At 52.9% G+C, this 19,251-nt stretch overlaps 1 protein-coding gene across 1 annotated transcript in view; it reads left to right on the forward strand.

Annotated features, from left to right (window-relative positions):
• The window catches only part of LOC144725103 (collagen alpha-1(XII) chain-like), a 319,564-nt gene that overhangs the window by 183,742 nt on the left and 116,571 nt on the right, over positions 1-19,251 (forward strand). Inside the window, 16 exon segments of the mRNA XM_078604576.1 lie at positions 3-142; positions 641-773; positions 4,230-4,271; positions 5,160-5,302; positions 6,295-6,424; positions 9,261-9,380; positions 9,690-9,836; positions 10,378-10,494; positions 11,810-11,956; positions 13,716-13,787; positions 14,731-14,870; positions 15,516-15,639; positions 16,402-16,545; positions 17,312-17,476; positions 18,170-18,208; positions 18,425-18,563. Of these exon segments, the coding sequence (XP_078460702.1) occupies positions 3-142; positions 641-773; positions 4,230-4,271; positions 5,160-5,302; positions 6,295-6,424; positions 9,261-9,380; positions 9,690-9,836; positions 10,378-10,494; positions 11,810-11,956; positions 13,716-13,787; positions 14,731-14,870; positions 15,516-15,639; positions 16,402-16,545; positions 17,312-17,476; positions 18,170-18,208; positions 18,425-18,563 (1,942 nt within the window).

A 19,251-nucleotide genomic window follows, 5' to 3' on the forward strand; every position in this document is an offset into this window, starting at 1 on the left:
AGTGAAGGTGCCACCCCCGCGTCTGCTGCGCTTCTCGGAGGTGACGGAGACGACGTTCCGGGTGACCTGGGTGCACGGCGGGAAGGACGTCCAGCTCTACCGCCTGGCGTGGCGCCCCGTGGCGGGTGGCGCCATGGAAGAGGTGCGCCGCCACCCCGATTAGCACCGCCACCCGCCCGTCCCGGTTTTCCCGTTGCGACCCCCGCCCCGGTTTTCCCACCATCGACCGAGGCAGCTCGTGCCGGCGGTGACGTGGACCTGCAGTCGGACGCGTGTCGCCCACTTCGTCGGAGAGGTTTGCGGTTCGAAACCTGGCAGTCTGCCGTGGTTATTCCCGCGGGTGTTTTAACCGCACAAATACCTCGTCGTCAGCCTCGCAGCGGACGTTAATGCTTCCGTGATGTAATTCGAATCGAGTACCCTATTGTGTGCCAGCGTCATGGGCCAAGTTTGAAGAACGAAAAAAAACGCCCGCAAACTACTTAATTGGGATGACATACAGCAACATCGATTGCTACTGGCAGACTACGCGAAAGATAGCATCTTTGTGACAGCCTCTGTGCTATACGAACGGATACAATACCAAATGTCTTCACCCACTCGCTGTCGCTCCGTGCGTTGCGCTCGTTGTGCTGAGCAGGTAATCCTGAACGGAGACGAGAACTCGAAGGTGTTGGAGAACCTGCAGAGGGGCACGCTGTATGAGGTGTCCGTGACCGCCATCTACCCGGACGAGTCGGAGAGCAGCCCGCTCACGGGCCGCGAGCAGACACGTAAGCCTGCTCGGGGACAGGGGCGAGGGCTCCGCAGGGCCCGGTTCAGTTGGGCGGTTCCCTACTGCAGGTTCGGGAGGCAACAACATCCGCTTCAAGTTCCCCAGTGTCAGGTCGTAGCGCGTGCCCGTGGACTCGTAGAGAGAGCGCAATGTGCTGCCAGTGGCTCCTCACGCACACACGTAGAGCCACTGACGCAAATTGAGACTCGGAAGACTCGCATAGCGGCCGTGATTCATGCCTAGCGCCACTGGCGGGACTCACCGATCACTGACAAAGTGGTGGAAGTGGGCCGATCCCGCTGTTGGTATTCGCGAGCGGGGGTTCCCGTCCCTGGCGGAGGAATGTTCCACGCCACGCAACTACCGCCCTGCAGCCCGCCAGCTGTGCCTGCACAGATGACGGGAAGGCAGGCGCGGTGGCTGTTTGGGCGCCCTTCATGAATGCCTCCCGCCGCTAGGTGGTAGGAAATGGGTCAAATTTCCCACATACTTAAACCTAGCCGGATAGGTTGAGCTAGCGGCGTAAGGGCGGCGATCTCACCGGGATTACGTTTCTGCCACTCTTGGGAGAGGCAATGTGAATTTGCCTGCGATTCCGGTTGTGAAAAAAAATCGGAATGCACATCGCAAAGCACGTGGCGGAATCGCAATTTGTGCGGGAGCCGTGGATCGATCCAGGTTATCCAACGGTGGGTTCCTGTGGGAGGCATTTGCCTCCACTGACCCTGCACCCCCAGTGGGAATGAGCACCAGGCAGCACCACGCGTGAGCTCGACTTCTCCGTGTAGCATTGAAGCGAATCCAGACGCACAGCTTGAAGACAGAGGCATTGCAGCAATCCACCACGCATCGTCCAACCTATTTTCTTGGCTTAGTATTTTTATCATTATTATTCAGGTAGTTTACCCAGGATAGCCTCACTGAGTCTCAAGAATCTTTTACAGGAGGGTCTGGTCAAGTCTTCGCAATGGGGGGGAGCGATGTTTCTACGTGTAATCCCGATCAAGTAATGTTTCAGCATTGGGATATGTGGCCAGTCCTGGTTACATTGGTTTTTTTTTACCTGTGGAAGAAAACCAGAGAACCCGGATGAATCCCATGCAGAACAGGGGGAGAACATACAAACTCGACAGAGGCCTCGAAGTTGCGATGCATCCATCCATCTGCGCACTAAAAAACTAAACGAAACTATTTTTATTTTACCAGGTGAGGCCCACTGACCCATGTAGATTTTTTTTAGAAGCGACCTGACCACAAATGATAGCTCAACGAAGCGGCTTATCACGTGGAAATTTATAGCAGCCAAATGCTCTAAACGCACGTTTCTAAATGTGGAGGGAAAAACCGGAGAACCCAGAGCAAGATCCATGCGAACACGGGGAGAGAGACACGCAAACTCCAAACATGAAGGCGTCTGGGTCGGCATCAGACCCAGCATGTTTCACAGCGGTGCACCGCAGTACGCGCGGCCCCGCGTGCGCCGTGGAGACGCGCCACGCCGCGGGGCGCAGGCGGTGCCTTGTGTGTGGAAGGCCCCCTTGTCCCTTGTCTCAGCGAGTCATCGACCCGTGCCAGCGGGGGTCTGTGTCACACCAGGCATTGTCTGCGCACCTGCGCTTGGCCGCTCCGATTGTTGTTGGCAAGGTGACTGCAAAATACGAGCCCCCGTCTTGGCTCGCACTCGAAGGTCCGTCGGGTCACGTCCGTGCCGATGGATTGTCTCGAACAGGCCCTGTTGTACAGTAACAAACGACCGAGTTTGAAAAGACTCGGTGAGAAATGAGCGAACAATACGCGCGCACACACACACGCGATGCGACCAGAATTGGCAAAACGTCCCGGTGCTGAAAAATCACCCACACATTCCTCAGTCGGAGATGATATGCAGCAACGTTGCCCCCTACTGTGAAGACTTGGCAGGACTCTTCTGGAAAAAAAAGTCTGGGACTCGGTGAGGGTTCTCCTGAGTAAACAAAGCGTCATGGTCGTAGCAATAATACTAATAACACTGAAGAAGTCTTCTCAAAGCCGCTGCGTTTGCTCGAAAATTGGGGAAAACCTCTGACTGCTCCTTCTGTCAATCCGTAAGTCCTTGTGTACAGGTTTGCTCTGGTGTCTAGACCAGGGAACCGAACTGAGAACTGGAGCTAATAATTGTTTTTTCAGGATGAAAATCGAAAGCCGAACCCAAATAATGTTTTTGGGGCTCCAAAATTAAAATCTCCCAAAGAAAATTCCGCGCAGTTAAATAATAATTTCGCTCGCCAGCTTGTAAGGTTAACACAATGAAGCATGGCTGAGTTCCCCGAGGCAATGAACTTTGCAGGGCACATTGACCGCGGCGCCTTCCGTCATTTGGTGAAGCGTTTCATAGACAGCCCCACGAGTGCGCCGCATGCAGTCGACAGGGAGACACTCAGACTCAGTGGCACACACATACATTAGTCGCGAAGACAAAGATCCCCCGTATAGTTTTAACAGGTTGTTGGGGCAATTGCTGTTCGCGAGCACCTATGAAGGCCGGCAAGACACACGTGCGGGGTGGGTGGCCAGCACTATGCCTGGCCGCCTTTGTCTCCCCATTTGCGATGTTTACACACCACACCAGGTACTCATTTGAGGCTGAGTCGACCTAGGGGAGGCCCAGGACCAATTCAGATAATCGTCACTGGTGTTTACCGTGAGCGGGAATCGACCTCGGTTCGTAGCGCAGCGTGCCAATGGCTGCACTACCGCTCTCTACATACACATTAGTCAAATAGATACACGCAGAAAGATACATCTGCGGCTAGATGTGCAAATCTCTAGTATTTAACAGAAAATTTTAATGCTCATGGGGTTAACCCGTGTTACTTCCAAGCTACATACACAAACATTAATTTTGCCCTGAGAGTATATGTAAGTAATGCTGGGGAGTGTGTATTGCTGTTTATGTTAATGATGATTGTGCTTGTATGATTGTATGTGCTGTACTTTAGTGCTCGCAAGAATACAAACACGATAAGCAATTCACCATATTTTGCGAAGTTAAAACAAATTTGAACTGGTTCAAACCAGTTTTTGGACACGGTTAACCATAACCGAAACTTTAAACCCATTTTTAACCAAACCGGCTAGACTCGCTGGCGTATATATGGGCACTCATAACACGTTTCACCCATTATTTCACAATCTCAAACTCTTATTTTGTGCAATGCCTTACGTGTACGTGACGTTGTGTGTAAAGTGCATTCTGGTATGATTTACCGAACTTGTCACTGCGTTTTTTCGCTAAATTTCCTTTGCTGGTTTCACCGAGGATATCGTTTGCACCATGCCCAAACAGGACGATACATTCTGTGCAAGCTTTACTCCCCTAACATTAACATCTAGGCCCATTATCCCCCGACGTGTAGCTTTTATGTGAACTATCCACCATTAAGTGTCTGCCTTGTGGTATGTGTGCCGAATGCAGTTGACGTCACAACAACCACGCCAACCACCACCACCACTGCCGGTGAGTCCTGCCAGGCGCTGGGGCCGGGAGAGCCCCCCCCCCCTCCATCCACCACCCCCAACCGCTCCTCCAGGGCCATCCCATCTGATGGGGCTTCTGGACGCTGAGCCGTCGGGTTTCCAATGCCCTCGACGTCTAACGGGCAGCGCTGACGACCAAATTAACAGTGACACTGTGACATTGAGAAGGCCGACGCCTTGTTGGTTGTGTATGCTATGCTGTGATTGGCCCAGATGTCTATGCGGAACTGCTAAATGAGGGCGCCGCGGTGGCGAGATGTTAACTCCCTCGCCTGGTACACAGGAGGTCGTGGGTTCGATCCCCATTCTGACGCCTGTATATTTGGAGTTTGCGGTGTCTCTCTCTCCCTGTGGTCGCATGGATTTTTCTCCGGGTCCTCAGGTTTTTCCCTCCACATATAGAAGCAACAGCGTGTGTTTAGAAAATTTGGCTGGTCTAAATTTCCACATAAGCCACTTCGTTGGGCTATCAATTGTGGCCAGGTCACTTCTGAAAAAGAGCGACGTAGCTCAGTGGTGAAGTATGCACTGACCAGTATGGTGAAGTATGGTTAAATATCCCCCACAATTGACAGAAGGGACTGAAGACAAATCGGTTGTTGAGCGTTGGCGTTTTTGTTGTTGGTTGAGGAATATTTCTGCCATCTGCAGAATAAACGAGGGTAGTGGTTGTCGTTGTTTGTGAAGGCACGAGTGTGTGTGTGTGTGTGAGGTGAGCGTGCTGAGTATGGTGAGCGTTGCACTGGTGGTACGCATGGCAAGTGTGTTGAGCGAGCATGGTGAGCGTGTGGTGAGCATGGTGAGCGTGTCGCGTGTGGCGAGCATTGCGTGCGTGGTGAGCGGAGCCCGCGTCTCGGCGTGCGTGCAGCTCCGCGCGGCGCCCCGCGGGGCCTGGTGACGAGCGAAGAGACGTCATCGAGCTTCCTCGTGCGCTGGGAGCACGCCGTGGGGGCCGTGCTGCAGTACCGCGTCGTCTACGAGCCCGTGGGGGGCACGCGGTCCCCCGAGGCGGTGAGACACGGGCCCGCCATGCCCACCGCACTCGCCACACTCGCGATAGACGAAGGCAGAGATCCCCCGTATAGCCTGAACAGACTGTTGGGGCAAGCGATGTTAGGGGGCAGCACCTATGAAGGCCGGCATGGTATATGAGGGGGTGGATGGCCAGCACCATGCCCGGCCGCCTTTGTCTCCCCAGTTGTGATGTTTACACACCGCACCAGCCACTCATTTGAGGCTGACTTGACCTTGGGGAGGAGGCCAGGAAAGGTTCAGATAATCATCACTGGTGTTAACCGTGAGTGGGAATTGAATTCAGGTCGCCGGGTTTGTAGTGCAGCACGCTAACCGCAACACTACCACCACACACGTACATGTTCATTCACATGCACACACGTGTGTTAGTCATACATTACTTTTAGTGCACTTTGTGTTTTCTTTTCATACTGTTGGTAGGAAGAGGTATCTTTTATATTCTTTGGTTCTTTCGGTAAAGTCACGTAGATAGAAAAAAAAATCCTAAAACACAAGCGGTCATCATCAGGCGGAGAGATAAAAAGGTATTTTATTTTATGTTGCTGGTTGTTGTTGGTTGAGGTTTTTTTGGTGCCATGGAGGCGAGGTGTACTACCTCGCCTGGTATACAGGAGTCTGTGGGTTCGATCTCGACCCGCACTCCTGTTGTATATTTGGAGTTTGCGTGTCTCCCCATGATTGCGTGGATTTTTCTCTGGGTCCTCCCATTGTTTCCTCCACATTTAGAATCAACGTGTTTAGAATATTTGGCTGCTCTATATTTCCACGTGAGAAGCCACCTCGTTGAGCTGTCATTTGTGGGCAGGTCGCTTCTGAAAAATATCTGTACAGCTCAGTGGGCCTTACCTGGTAAAATTGAAAATAGTTTTAGATTTTCACGTTACTGGCTGCAGTTATGACTCTTTTCCGCGCCACACAATAACCTCTCACCCTGCCACGCAACACCTGCGCTGTGATGCCCCCTGCAGGTGTTGGTGGGTGGACGCCGGAACAACGTGATCCTGCAGAACCTGCTGCCCGACACCCCGTACCGCGTCACCGTCACCTCCCTCTACCAGGCTGGCGAAGGGGGCAACCTGGACGGCACCGCACGCACGCGTTAGTACCGCACTGCACGGCACACCGCAGGGCAACCAGTGCACAGGGCATCTGGTACGTAGGTCAATCGGTACACAGGGCAACCGCACTTATGGCAAAACGTAGCGCGCTGGACATGGGCACAGCACTGAGCACGGTCTCGCGCTGCTTGTACACAGTTAGACTTGCACGCGCTGCGTTTGGACGCACAGAGTGCGCACACAGAACCGTCGGGAACACGGTGGTGACAGCAGGTGGGAGCTCGTGGAGGGACGGCGCGTGTCTCTCTCAAGAGAAACCCCGGGAAGTAACAGGAACGATATGTGAGCATACACACCAGGGATAACCTTTGTGAACAAATCAATAACAGTTGTTCAAATCGTAGCAGTGAATACACCAATTTAAGCTCGGCTGATATCGACTTATAAACCGTAAACACTTTACATATCAAACATACTGAATACTAAATAATAAATCATGACGTTTCGATCGCAACACAAGCAACCGTCATCAGGTGATGCCAAAGAGTATGGGTTCCTGCAGTCACGAAAGCTTCAAATCAAGATTGCTACATACTGACTGTATAATATGAAACATATCGGGGGGGAAATCCAATAGAAACGCGATGACATTTATTCTAACTGTCATAATTCAATTGTAATAAAGTACACTTGGAAGTAGCCACTAAACTAATTGACATTCGCAATTGGCCAAATGGAGAGTATCTTTGCTTGACGAAATAGTAATGAAGAAGGCTGACGTGATGAATTAATTGCGGATGAAATATCATTCCATTTTAACTGAAGCACTCTGCTTCAAACGTTTTGGCCGAATGTTGCTTTTATATTGGAGACAGACATAACCACAGTACAAAGACAAAGATCCCCCATATAGCCTTTACCGACTGTTGGGGCAAGTGCTGTTAGTGAGCACCTATGAAGGCAGGCATGGCACACAAAGGGAGTGGGTGGCCAGCACCATGCCCGGCCGCCTTTGTCTCCCCAGTGGCGATGTTTTACACGCCACACCAGGTGTTCATTTGAGCCTGAGTCGACCGAGGGGAGGCCCAGGACCGGTTCAGATAATCGTCACTGGTGTCGGCCGTGAACTGAAATCGAACTCGGGTCGCCGGCTTCGTAGTGCAGCGCGATAACCACGACACTACCGCTCCCCGTTGATACAAAGACATAACCACAGCGCTCACTCACAAACTCATACGCACACCCGCACACGTGCACACACATTGTTGCGCGTAGTTCTCGCCCACAGAGCAAGCGTTCCGTGGACCGGGCCAAGAGAAATGTTTAAAATGTGGTGTAAAGAGGTGCCCTTCAGTGACATCCAGAGGCAATATTTATTTTTGAGTTATAGAAATAATTCAAATAGTTTTCAGTTACTAAATATTCCATTGCTTTGCTCACAAGGCTTCTTGCCAGGTGAGACTCGATTTGCTGCTCCACGCGTCACATCATTGTCCATAAATTAATTACCAGCACAAACTGACTCCGCTATTAACAGTTCACTTCCAACCTTGACATCTCCCCTCACGCGCTCAACACAAGCTCACCAATGGCACGAGTGCATTGCACACCAGAACGCACCGCAATCCACATGACTTCTTGAGTGCCCGCGGCTCGGCGGTGATGCCCCCGTGTGTAACAATCTGGGTTTCCATACCAACACGGAGCTTGCACCCGAGCCCAACGTTGGCTCGATGACTATAATCGCTCACTGAGAAGTCCCACAAGGGCGATACAATTCTGCGTCTTCAAGCTGCTAACTGCTATGATCGATTTTGTTAGGGCCCACTGTACAAAATGTTGATTAAATAACACTGTTCAGTGTTATACCCACAAATTAATTGGGGTTTTTTTTTCCTCTTGACAAACTGTAATTAAATGATCGCAGCATCACCGCTGTACACAAAAGTGAAAACTCACAAGCAAGCGCAGAGCACTCTAATCTTCACTACCTCGCTCAGCTCAAACTCAAAACTTAGCTCAGTGCTCTTTACATTCTGAGCTTTCAGCACCAACTTTGTCTGATCAATTGTCAGAAGATTACACGGCACAGCACGTGCACACCAGCGCACTGCTCACTGCTCTTCCACGATGGTTTTGACGCCAGATTGATCGTGTTTCATAAATCGTGGACAATTCGTGTATGGTGCCTTCTGTAGTGGGCAACACAGGCCTTGCAGGGCTCGGGCTAGTGATTGTGAACTGCATGATAATCACTGTATTGTTTTGACATCCAGTACGTCGTGGCCTATCCAACCCATCACATATCCACCCTGGCCACTTAACCGCCCACATTCCGTGCATGGGGGACGACTGTCATTGTGTCTAGATGTAAAAAAATCTGACCGTTTCACAGAGCCACCTTTTTCCGTAGTCTGCCCCACTGTAATGTAGCCCGATTTCTATCCCCAATAAAAGGTGTTCAATGGACTCGCTCCTTCCTAACCTCTCCCCGATCATCTCACTATGCCCCTCCACACACTCTCTGCTCCAGCAAACAATACCTTCTAATGAAAGCCACGGTCATTCGTAGCTTAATGGGAGGTCGCTCATTCTCCCCATCTAGGACTCCCTAGACCTCACCTTGACGGGAGACTCACTCGTGGTGCTGTCCCTGAGTCCCTCTGCTTATAGATGACTGCATAAATAGACAAGCCCACCGTGCCATGCGCAGGGTATATAAAGCTGCGTAGAATCCATAACCGTTTTGTCCGTCGAGGCTCGTCTCCGGGTGCCCGTGTGGCAAAGCAAAGCGCGTCGTTTGCAGCCGCGTTGAGCTGCTGCTGCCGTGCCGTCACGTCACCACTCACGCTGGTGCCTGTATCTGTCTCGGGCAGTTCCTCTGGTGGCACCGCGCAACCTGCGCATCTCGGAGGAGTGGTACACGCGCTTCCGCGTGTCCTGGGAGCCCGTGCGCGGCCCGCTGCTCGGGTACCGCGTCACCTACTCGCCCGCAGGTGCGCAGCTCACCCACACACGCACTCAAATTGCGACCGAGTACACCGGCGGTGGGGGAAGCTTCTCCGTGCCGAGGGCCAAACAGGACTTTCAAATACCTTTGGCAGGCCACGCATGGAAAGTAACGTCGGACGTCACGGCGAACAACACGCGGTACGACCCAAGCACGGCTCGGAGAGATACGCAGCAGCATAACCGCGAAGGTGTACGCAGTGGCTCACGATATTTATTTTGAGTCCTCACCTTGAACCCACCCACCCTTGTCCCCATGCACGCCTTCCCATCCCACGGGCGTGCGGTGGAAGCAGCTGGCGGCCCCGCGCAGGACGTGTTTGTGGGGGACGTGACAAGCACGGTGCTGCAGGGCCTGAGCCCCGGCACGGAGTACGGCGTCAAGGTGCAGGCGCTCTACCCCGGGGGCAGCAGCGAGCCCCTGCAGGGGCCCGGACGCACGTGTGAGTAGCCGCCCTTCGCCACCGCGACGCACGACACCCACCCACAGGCTCACCCACCAGCTCCCCATCACGTCGCCCGCCAGCCCAGCCCACCCACTTACCCGTCAACCCACCGGCACACCCACCCACTAACACACCCACTCACCCACCCACTAAAACACTCACACACCCACACACTCACCGACCTACCAGCCTAGGCGCCCGTAGACCACCAACTGGCCAGCCCACCCAATCACCCACCAACCCACTCACCCACCCACCCACCAGGTCACCCACCTACCAGCTTAACCTTCCACCCACTCATGCACTCATCAGCCCACGCATCCAACACCATTGCCAGCCATAACTAACATCAGCGGCAAATATCTAAACCAGTCCTGGGCCTACGCAAGGTCATCTTAATTCAATACAATACCTGGTGCGATGGGTAAAATATCAACACTGGGGCGGCAAAGGCGGTGGAAAACGGCCGCGCCACCCCATACTGCACCGCAGTGGGCGTCTCGCTAACGGCGTGCTGGGGCTCGTTTTGTCCGCGCAGTGCCGCTGATGGTGAGCGAGCTGCGCGCGTTCCGCGTGGAGGTGAACAGCCTATGCATGCGCTGGAAGCCGGTGCGCGACGCCGCCTCGTACCGCCTCTCCTGGGAGCCGCTGACAGGTGTGGACACCCGGCCCTGCCGGAAAGGGACGATGGACTCGTGTGTGTATCACCGTGCGTAACGTGTGTGTATCACCGTGCGTGACGTGTGTGTATCACCGTGCGTAACGTGTGTGTATCACCGTGCGTGACGTGTGCGTATCACCGTGCGTGACGTGTGCGTATCACCGTGTGTGACGTGTGCGTATCACCGTGCGTAACGTGTGTGTATCACCGTGCGTAACGTGTGTGTATCACCGTGCGTGACGTGTGTGTATCACCGTGCGTAACGTGTGCGTATCACCGTGCGTAACGTGTGCGTATCACCGTGGGTGACGTGTGTGTATCACCGTGCGTAACGTGTGTGTATCACCGTGCGTAACGTGTGTGTATCACCGTGCGTAACGTGTGTGTATCACCGTGCGTGACGTGTGCGTATCACCGTGCGTGACGTGTGTGTATCACCGTGCGTGACGTGTGCGTATCACCGTGCGTAACGTGTGCGTATCACCGTGCGTAACGTGTGCGTATCACCGTGCATGACGTGTGTGTATCACCGTGCATGACGTGTGTGTATCACCGTGCGTGACGTGTGTGTATCACCGTGCGTGACGTGTGTGTATCACCGTGCGTAACGTGTGTGTATCACCGTGCGTGACGTGTGTGTAGCACTATGTGTAATGTGTGTGTATCTCTGCTGTGTGTGTGTAATGTGTGTGTAACACTGCTGAGTGTATGTAATGTGTGTGTAACCCTGCTGTGTGTGTGTAATGTGTGTGTATCTCTGCTGTGTGTGTGTGTAATGCGTGTGTAACCCTGCTGTGTGTGTGTGTAATGTGTGTGTGTAATGTGTGTGTGTGTCTCTGCTGTGTGTGTGTAATGTGTGTGTATTCCTGCTGTGTGTGTGTAATGTGTGTGTATCTCTGCTGTGTGTGTGTGTAATGTGTGTGTATCTCTGCTGTGTGTGTGTGTGTAATGTGTGTATCTCTGCTGTGTGTGTGTGTAATGTGTGTATCTCTGCTGTGTGTGTGTGTAATGTGTGTGTATCCCTGCTATGTGTAATGTGTGTGTATCCCTGCTGTGGCTGTGTGTAATGTGTGTGTATCTTTGCTGTGTGTTGTGTGTAATGTGTGTGTATCCCTGCTGTGTGTGTGTGTAATGTGTGTGTATCTCTGCTGTGTGTGTGTGTAATGTGTGTGTACCTCTGCTGTGTGTGTGTGTAATGTGTGTGTATCCCTGCTGTGTGTGTGTGTGTAATGTGTGTGTAATGTGTGTGTACCTCTGCTGTGTGTGTGTGTAATGCGTGTGTATCCCCACTGTTGTTGATACTGACCAGGAGGTCCCAAGCGTGAAGCGGTCTTCCCGGGCAGCCAGATCGAGCACTGCATCCCGGAGCTGCAGGCCGACTCCCCCTACCGCGTCAGCATCACCGCGCTCGTGGGACAGGCCGAGGGGCCCGCCACCAGCGCCACAGAGCGCACCAGTACGGCACAGCCACACCCGGCTCTGATGCCGCACAGCGGAGTTACACGCGCAGCACGCCAGAGTGACACGTAGCACAGCGGAGTCGCATGTGCAGCCCAGCTATACCCGGCACAGAGAGCGGACTTTAGGGGTGTAACGATCCACTGATTTATCGATTGACACGAATTCTCCGAGCTCACGATATGCGCGTGTAAGAACCGGTATTTTTGGGTTGTCATATACGTTGTGAAGAGCTCATAACACCCCTCCAGCTCCTCAATAATGCTGTGTTCACCAAAGTGTTCAGGAGCTATTGATTCGTGAGTCAAGTCACTCACCCTGAATCCTGATGATGGATTGGACCACGTGGGGAGAAGTGTTGTTTCACTCCAAACTGAAACACACAGCACGGGACACGCACACGAGGTGCCAGGCACAGGTCTATGGCGACAGCTTCGGGTGATCCCCAGCATCGGAACGAGCAACGTGATCATTGTCAATCCCGCTAACGAACCTTCAGGATTGAATCTCTACGTCCGCAACACCGGTCCACGTAAAATCGATTCCTCACATCTTAAGGACACTGAGCGGACACATGACTAGGGATTCGAATTAACCTTGGTCGCATGCGACTGCATTAAAACCGACAAGACTATTGTGACCACACAGTGAACGCCATTGTGAACTCGATGCGAGTTCTGTGTGAGTCTTTGGGTCTCTATGTGAGACCACACTGCAGTGAACCACTGTAAACTCTGAAACATTCAACGGAGGCATTGAAGCCGAATCTCCACCGCACATCAATTGAAGCCATTTCCTGGCTGACTGACCTGGACATAGACTCACGGTCTGCTAATGATCGAGAGAGTGCGCGAGAGAGGGTTCGGGGATGCGCAGCGTTCACGCGTCCCGTCACAACCCCACATGGTGCGGTCGGCTCGTGCCCTCCGCGCTGCATTAGCGCAGGGTCGTTGAAATGCTGGCACGCAGTCCCAGGTACTGTGTGGCAAACCGCTCTCGCACGTGAAAGCTCTGCGGTGTAATCCCCACCGGAGACGGGTCAGGGGTAGTGATGACAGACGGATCGTACTTGGCGAACACGAATGACAAACATCATTTGTAATGTAGCTGAAGTCTTAATATTTACTGTACTTATGAAATACATGTAAAGGTTTTAGAAGCGGTACTATTTTATAATTTTAAGCAATCTTTATTCTGATGTGTTTGCACAAAAAACACATCTGCCCATATATATTTTAAATGTGCTGAGTTTCTAATAGGTATAATTGCGTATTATGTAAGCACCTGCTAGGATGCTGCCGTGATGTAATGGCTACGTGTGATCCGGAGATCACCGGTTCGGCCTCCCGGCGCAACAGCTGAAACAAATCCCCCCACCTCTGTCCACGCAGCAGCATCAATAGAGTCACCACAGATAGCCAATCGGCAGGCCGCATGTGGTGGAATAAAGTGTGGGTATTCCCACCTCTTCCAAGACGTGTTCGCCAGTGTGAAAGAGTAGGCCAATTACAGGGCTGCACCTTGACATTTTATCGACCCGCCAAACATCTTCGGGAACTGTCTGCGGGCATGTCCATCAATGCTCGGGCAGTTAACTTTGCCGTGCGTATGTCGTTCACAAACATCACGGTAATGCGTGATGACACCCGACACTCGCGGGACGCCGGCGGCCGGTCGCTGTGTGACGGCCAGGGCTCGCCCGGGTGGTCGTTCGTCCGTCCTCACCGTGTACACCTGCACGCGCGTGGCTTTTGCAGTGCCCGTCCCAACCACGACTCCGACCACGACGACCACCACGCCGCCGCCCACGATCCCTCCTGCCCGCGACGGTTCGTGCCCACGCCCGCACGGCTGCCCGCTGCCTCTTCACCGCCCCTCCCCTTGAGGTTGAACAAGGGAGGCGGGTTATGACCACTCCCTCCACGACGACGGCGGTTGGAGTTGTACCGCGGGTGGTTTGCTCCATGTGCCGGGAGCTTCTTTAGGAAGTGAATGCAGTGGATTATTGTGAACCCACCTGCCCCCCCCACCCCATCCTACAAAGATGCCTGTCCCAACCACGGGAACCATGGTGGTGAGATGTTAACTTACCTCGCCTGGTATACAGGAGGTCGTGGATTTATCTCGACCCTGACGCTGCTGTATATTTGGAGTTTCCATGGTCGCGTGGATTTTTCTCCAGGTCCTCTGGTTTTTCCCTACAAATTTCTAATAATGCGTTTAGTTTATTATTTGGCTGCTATACATTTTCACGTGATGAGAAGCCACTTCGGTGGCCAGGTCGCATCTCAAAAAGAGCTACATACTGTAGCTCAGTGAGCCTTCCCTTGTTAAATAAAAAAATGTAATATAGCTATACAGCAAGTAGGTTGCCGATCTCGCTGTGTGGCTGGTACAAAGTATTTTAACCCCCCACTCCTTCCTAAAGGGATGCTTTCAACCGGTAACGGCGAGCATGTGGGCCCAGCAGTTAGTCTATTAGCAGGTCATATGTGGTGGGGTAAAGTGTGGGTACTTCCACTTCTTTCAAGACGTTTGGCCAGCGTGGAAGAGTAGGCCAATATCACATTTTCAAAGGGGGACTTCTAAGTGGAGACCCCCCGCTAGCAGTAGCGTTAGCGAGCGATCGCAGTGCTGTACCGTGACCGTATGTCGCCTTCTACTTGGCTGTTGCCACCCACGGCAAGAGTAAGCATCTGCAGCCGTGGGCCAGCTGGGGGTGTATGATGTGAATGGGTACCGTGCACCGCTGCTGCTGCTGCGTGCGCGCAGTGTGCAAGGCTGCGAAGGCAGACATCGTGTTCCTGGTGGACGGCTCCTGGAGCATCGGCGATGACAACTTTCACAAGGTGATCCGCTTCCTGTACGGCACGGCGGGCGCACTGGACAAGATCGGACCTGACGGGGCACAGGTGGGCGTACGCACACGGACTAACTACCTGGCGACGAACACCATGCATCCACATGTAGCCCTGAACAGACCAGTGGGGCCCATGTTATGGCCCGGTACGGCACGCAATGGGGTGGTGTGGACAGCGTCACGCCCAGTGCTGTTGTTTACATACCACACCAAATATTAATTTTAAGTCGACCTTTTGGAGGCGCAGGACCAGTTTAAAAGCATCTCCACTTGATGTTACCTGTAGCCATGAAGGGAATATGGCGATACTGGTCTTAATTAACATGTATCTATCAATTAATAATAACGCCTTCCCAAACAGACTCTGTATGTTCAACTTTTTTCGCAACATATGTAGCCAACCGTGATCATTGGAGGTATATTTCATCCTCGTAGAAATAAAAACAAATCTTCCGTGTAGCTCTAATGTGCTTTTTCTGAAACGAAGAAGTCCCAGCACGTGGAGCAAGACGTCGGACACCGTGCGGAAGAGCGCTCGGCATAACGCCGCAACAGTGCAACGACACGGCGGAGAGCCGCGTAGTGCAATCACGAAAGCCCCGCCCGGTAGCGGCGGCGCTCCGCACGCCCTGCTTGACGTCCGCCCGCCCGCCTTGCCCTCTGACCCTACTGTCCGCCACCCCGTACCACGTGCCAGGTGGCCATCGCCCAGTTCAGCGACGACGCGCGCACCGAGTTCCTGCTGAACTCGCACCGTGACAAGGAGAGTCTGCTGCACACCATCGAGAACATGCGCTACAAGGGTGGCAACACCAAGACCGGTGCGGCTCTACCCCCTCGCCCCGCCCCCTCCCCCTCGCCACCTCCACGGCTGCCCACTGTTCGACACCGGCACCACAGTAGGGCGGGGATCCCAAAGGGACAGCTTGCCCCGGGCCCCACACAAAAGAGGGCCCCACAACTCGTGCCGGATTAAGCTAGTGCGGGGCCTGTAGCATATGTGATAAAGGGGCCCTACATATAAAAAAACATAACTATTAAAACACGAATGTTTGACTTGCATAGTAAAGTAATTGTATTTTTTAATTTGCTATACAGCCAAATAATACGACAAATCGCTAACCTTAAACACCCAGTCGTTCATAAAAGTTGAAGGCAGTATATTACTATAGTATTCGAGCAAGTGCAGAATCACTGAACCGGAATTGATAGCTTGACAGCATTAAGCGCGGGGCCCTTGAAAGTGCGGGGCCCGTAGCATATGCTACTTTTACTACTAAGATAGTCCGGCACTGCCCACAACGGCCCTGTTGTTACTTTCTCATGAATGCATGAGGGGGCCCCACGTCATGTTCTGCCATGGGCCTCCGGGCAGCCTCTGGGTGACCCTGCTAAATGTTCTAGCCATCAAACCACGGGCAAACCTCTCCAAGATGGACTCAAAGGGGGGCAGAGCCCTTCCCGTTGAGGGAGACGTCCGGCAAACTGAAAATACTAAATGCGTAATTACTCTGTTTTATAACATTTACATGATCCCTGTCGTGCCGACTCACCACGCCGCCTCTCTGTTTCCGCCGCGACAGGCCGCGCGCTGACGCACGTCCGGGACCACCTGTTTGTGGAGACGGGTGGCATGCGGCGCAACGTGCCCAAGGTGCTCGTGGTGCTCACGGATGGCCGCTCCCAGGACGAGACGCCGATCATCGCTCGCGAAATACAGCTCAGCGGTGGGCAGCGCGACGCGCCACGGCGGGGTTTTGAGTTGTACCACGTGTGGTTCGCTGAATGCAATACTCTGGAGGCGCAGTGCATTCTTGTGAACCCCCCTGCCCCCCCCCCCCCATCCGAGAGAGATGCTACGAAGCCAATAGATAGCTGTACAGCAAGTAGGTTGCTGATCTAGCGCAGTGGCGCGATGACGGTCACGCGGCCTCAGGGCAGTCGCGCGGCACGGCCTAGCGTGGGGCTGTGAAAGCGAGGCCTATGCGGGCACAGCGTGGAATAGAGAAGGGCCGGACATCGTGAGTTCCTCTAACAGTGCATGGTGGTATGGCGCACGATGGCACCAATGTAGCGTGACGCAACAAGGTATTGGGCACCGGTGGCGCGAGGAATGAGCCAACAAGGGAAAAGCTTAGGCCCCCATGGAGTTCATGTATGAAGAGGGATGCACCAAATATCCGCGATAATCCAGATCCTTATGAACATAAAAACCAATAAACGAAAAAACACAATTAATCTCTCTCATCTCTATTTTGTCTGCAGCTCTCTTCTCTCACCTCACTGATATTTAATATATTTTTGTCCACATTTCTCTCACCTCAATACATAGCTGGCTCTCGTTCACATCTCTTCTGTCCATCTCACTGGGAGTTTATAATTGCCCACGTTCCCCAGGGAGCCAGCGCCCACCGCGGCGGTCAGAGACGGCGACAGCAGCAGTCATTGCGCGCTTGAGCCGGCTGCACGCCTCTCCCTCCCCCTCGATCCCAGGCGTCAGCATCTTCGGGATCGGCATCGCGGACGCTGACTACACGGAGCTGGTGTCCATCGCGAGCCAGCCCACAGAGCGGCACCTCTTCTTCGTGGACGACTTCAACGCCTTCCAGAAGATCGAAGATGAACTCATCGCCTTCATCTGCGAGACGGCCTCGGCCAGTACGACAACGCGCACGCCACTCCTAGCAACATGCCTAGCACACGCCTAGGACACGCATAGCGCACACTTAGCACATGCATAGCACACACCTAGTACACAAGCCTCACAGTCCTCACTACATGGCTGCACAAGCATAACACACAAGCCACACAGCCCTCACTACATGGTCAAACAACAATAATCCCCGCATATCCTCATAGACTTTTGGCACAAGTGCTGTCAGCGAGTAGCACCTATGAAAGCCGGCACGGCACACCGGGAGTGGGTGGCCAGCACCACGCCCGGTCGCCCTTGTCTCCCGAGTGGCAATGTTTACACACCGTACCGGGTACTCATTTGAGGCCGAGTCGACCTAGTGGTGGCCCAGAACTAGATCAGATATATTTATCGATGTGGCACACAAACGCGCTTCTGCAGCCGTCTGGAATGCTCTTCCGTCCGATATTAGGAAGCCACTCGATCTATGCACGTTTAAATAATCTATATTGAAAATTAATTTCTTTAAAACAGTTTTTGTGTTTAGTTTGTTGTTCTTCCCCCACACCTCTGATTAGCACGGTTGGCTACATATGGTGCAAAAGAAGTTCAACAAACTACATAGGTATAGACTCATACACATGCACCCACACTCCTACACACGCGCTCCCTTGTGCCTCGTGTGCTCACGTGTGCTCTGTTTGTGTTCCCCGCAGCCTGCCCGCTCGCGTTCCTCAACGGGCACACGGTGTCAGGTGAGTGGCGCTCGCAGCGCGTTCAGACCTGACCCGACGCAGAAATCCCCCTGTCGTCTCAGCCGTGAAGGCTGTCGAGGCAACTCCTGTTGGCAAGAACCTTTGAAGGCCAACAGGACACACAAGGGGATAGCGCGCAGGGTGTAGCGGTGCGGTTATATTGGGTGCAGTGCGCAGAGTGTAACAGTGCGGTTGTATCGGCTGTGCGGTGTGCAGGGTTTAACATGATGGAGTCATTTGGGCTTTTGGACAAAACCTACTCCATGCTGAGTGGCGTTGCCATGGTGCCAGGGACCTTTAACAGCTTTGGCTCCTTCAAGATTCAACCAGAAGCTCAGCTCCGACAGCTCACCAGGTAATAGCAAACGAGCCAGGTTGTTCTTTGCGAGTGAAACATGTTTGTGTAATAGGAGAATACTGGGCCTGTAATTCATGTTTTGCTGTCATCGTTTTCTGTACTTTCCCTTTTACTTTGCCCACAAGTTTCAGTTATTTGTCCAGAATGTGATCTTTCATTATTATGGTCGTGACAACGGTTTCAGAATTTGGTATTAGAATCTGCTGCATAAAGGGACTCGAAATTAACCCACCCACTGAACGTGGTTTTGTTTTTTTTGCCTCGGTTTTTCTCTTTATTTTGCTTTGTCCTCGCTTTGCCAATGCTGAAGTGTAACCAGTATCGTTTCGGCCCATGATCGCTCCCTGTCTCACGTTCGCGTCTCGTTTTCACGAATTGTGAGTACCGTTCGTGAGAAAGCTACCACGTTTTTACGTTTTAGGTTGCATGCCTCCTCAGTATAATGATCACGTTTTGGTTCATAAACGGAGGATTTGCGTACATCCCTAAGGATCATACATGAGCAATGTGGCTCAGCGGGAGAGCGAGTGGCTTGCCAACAGAAGGTTTCAACTTAAAATTCTGGTTGGGGTTTGACTCGGCCTATCGTATCCCTCCGGAGTTAATAAAACAAGTACCGCTTTGTTGGGAAGTCACCAGTGGTCGTTCTGTGACTCTGCTGGTGAGACTGCTATGTAAAACCGGG

The sequence above is a fragment of the Lampetra planeri genome, chromosome 22 (assembly GCF_965212315.1).
Source record: "Lampetra planeri chromosome 22, kcLamPlan1.2.h2, whole genome shotgun sequence".
NCBI lineage: Eukaryota > Metazoa > Chordata > Hyperoartia > Petromyzontiformes > Petromyzontidae > Lampetra > Lampetra planeri.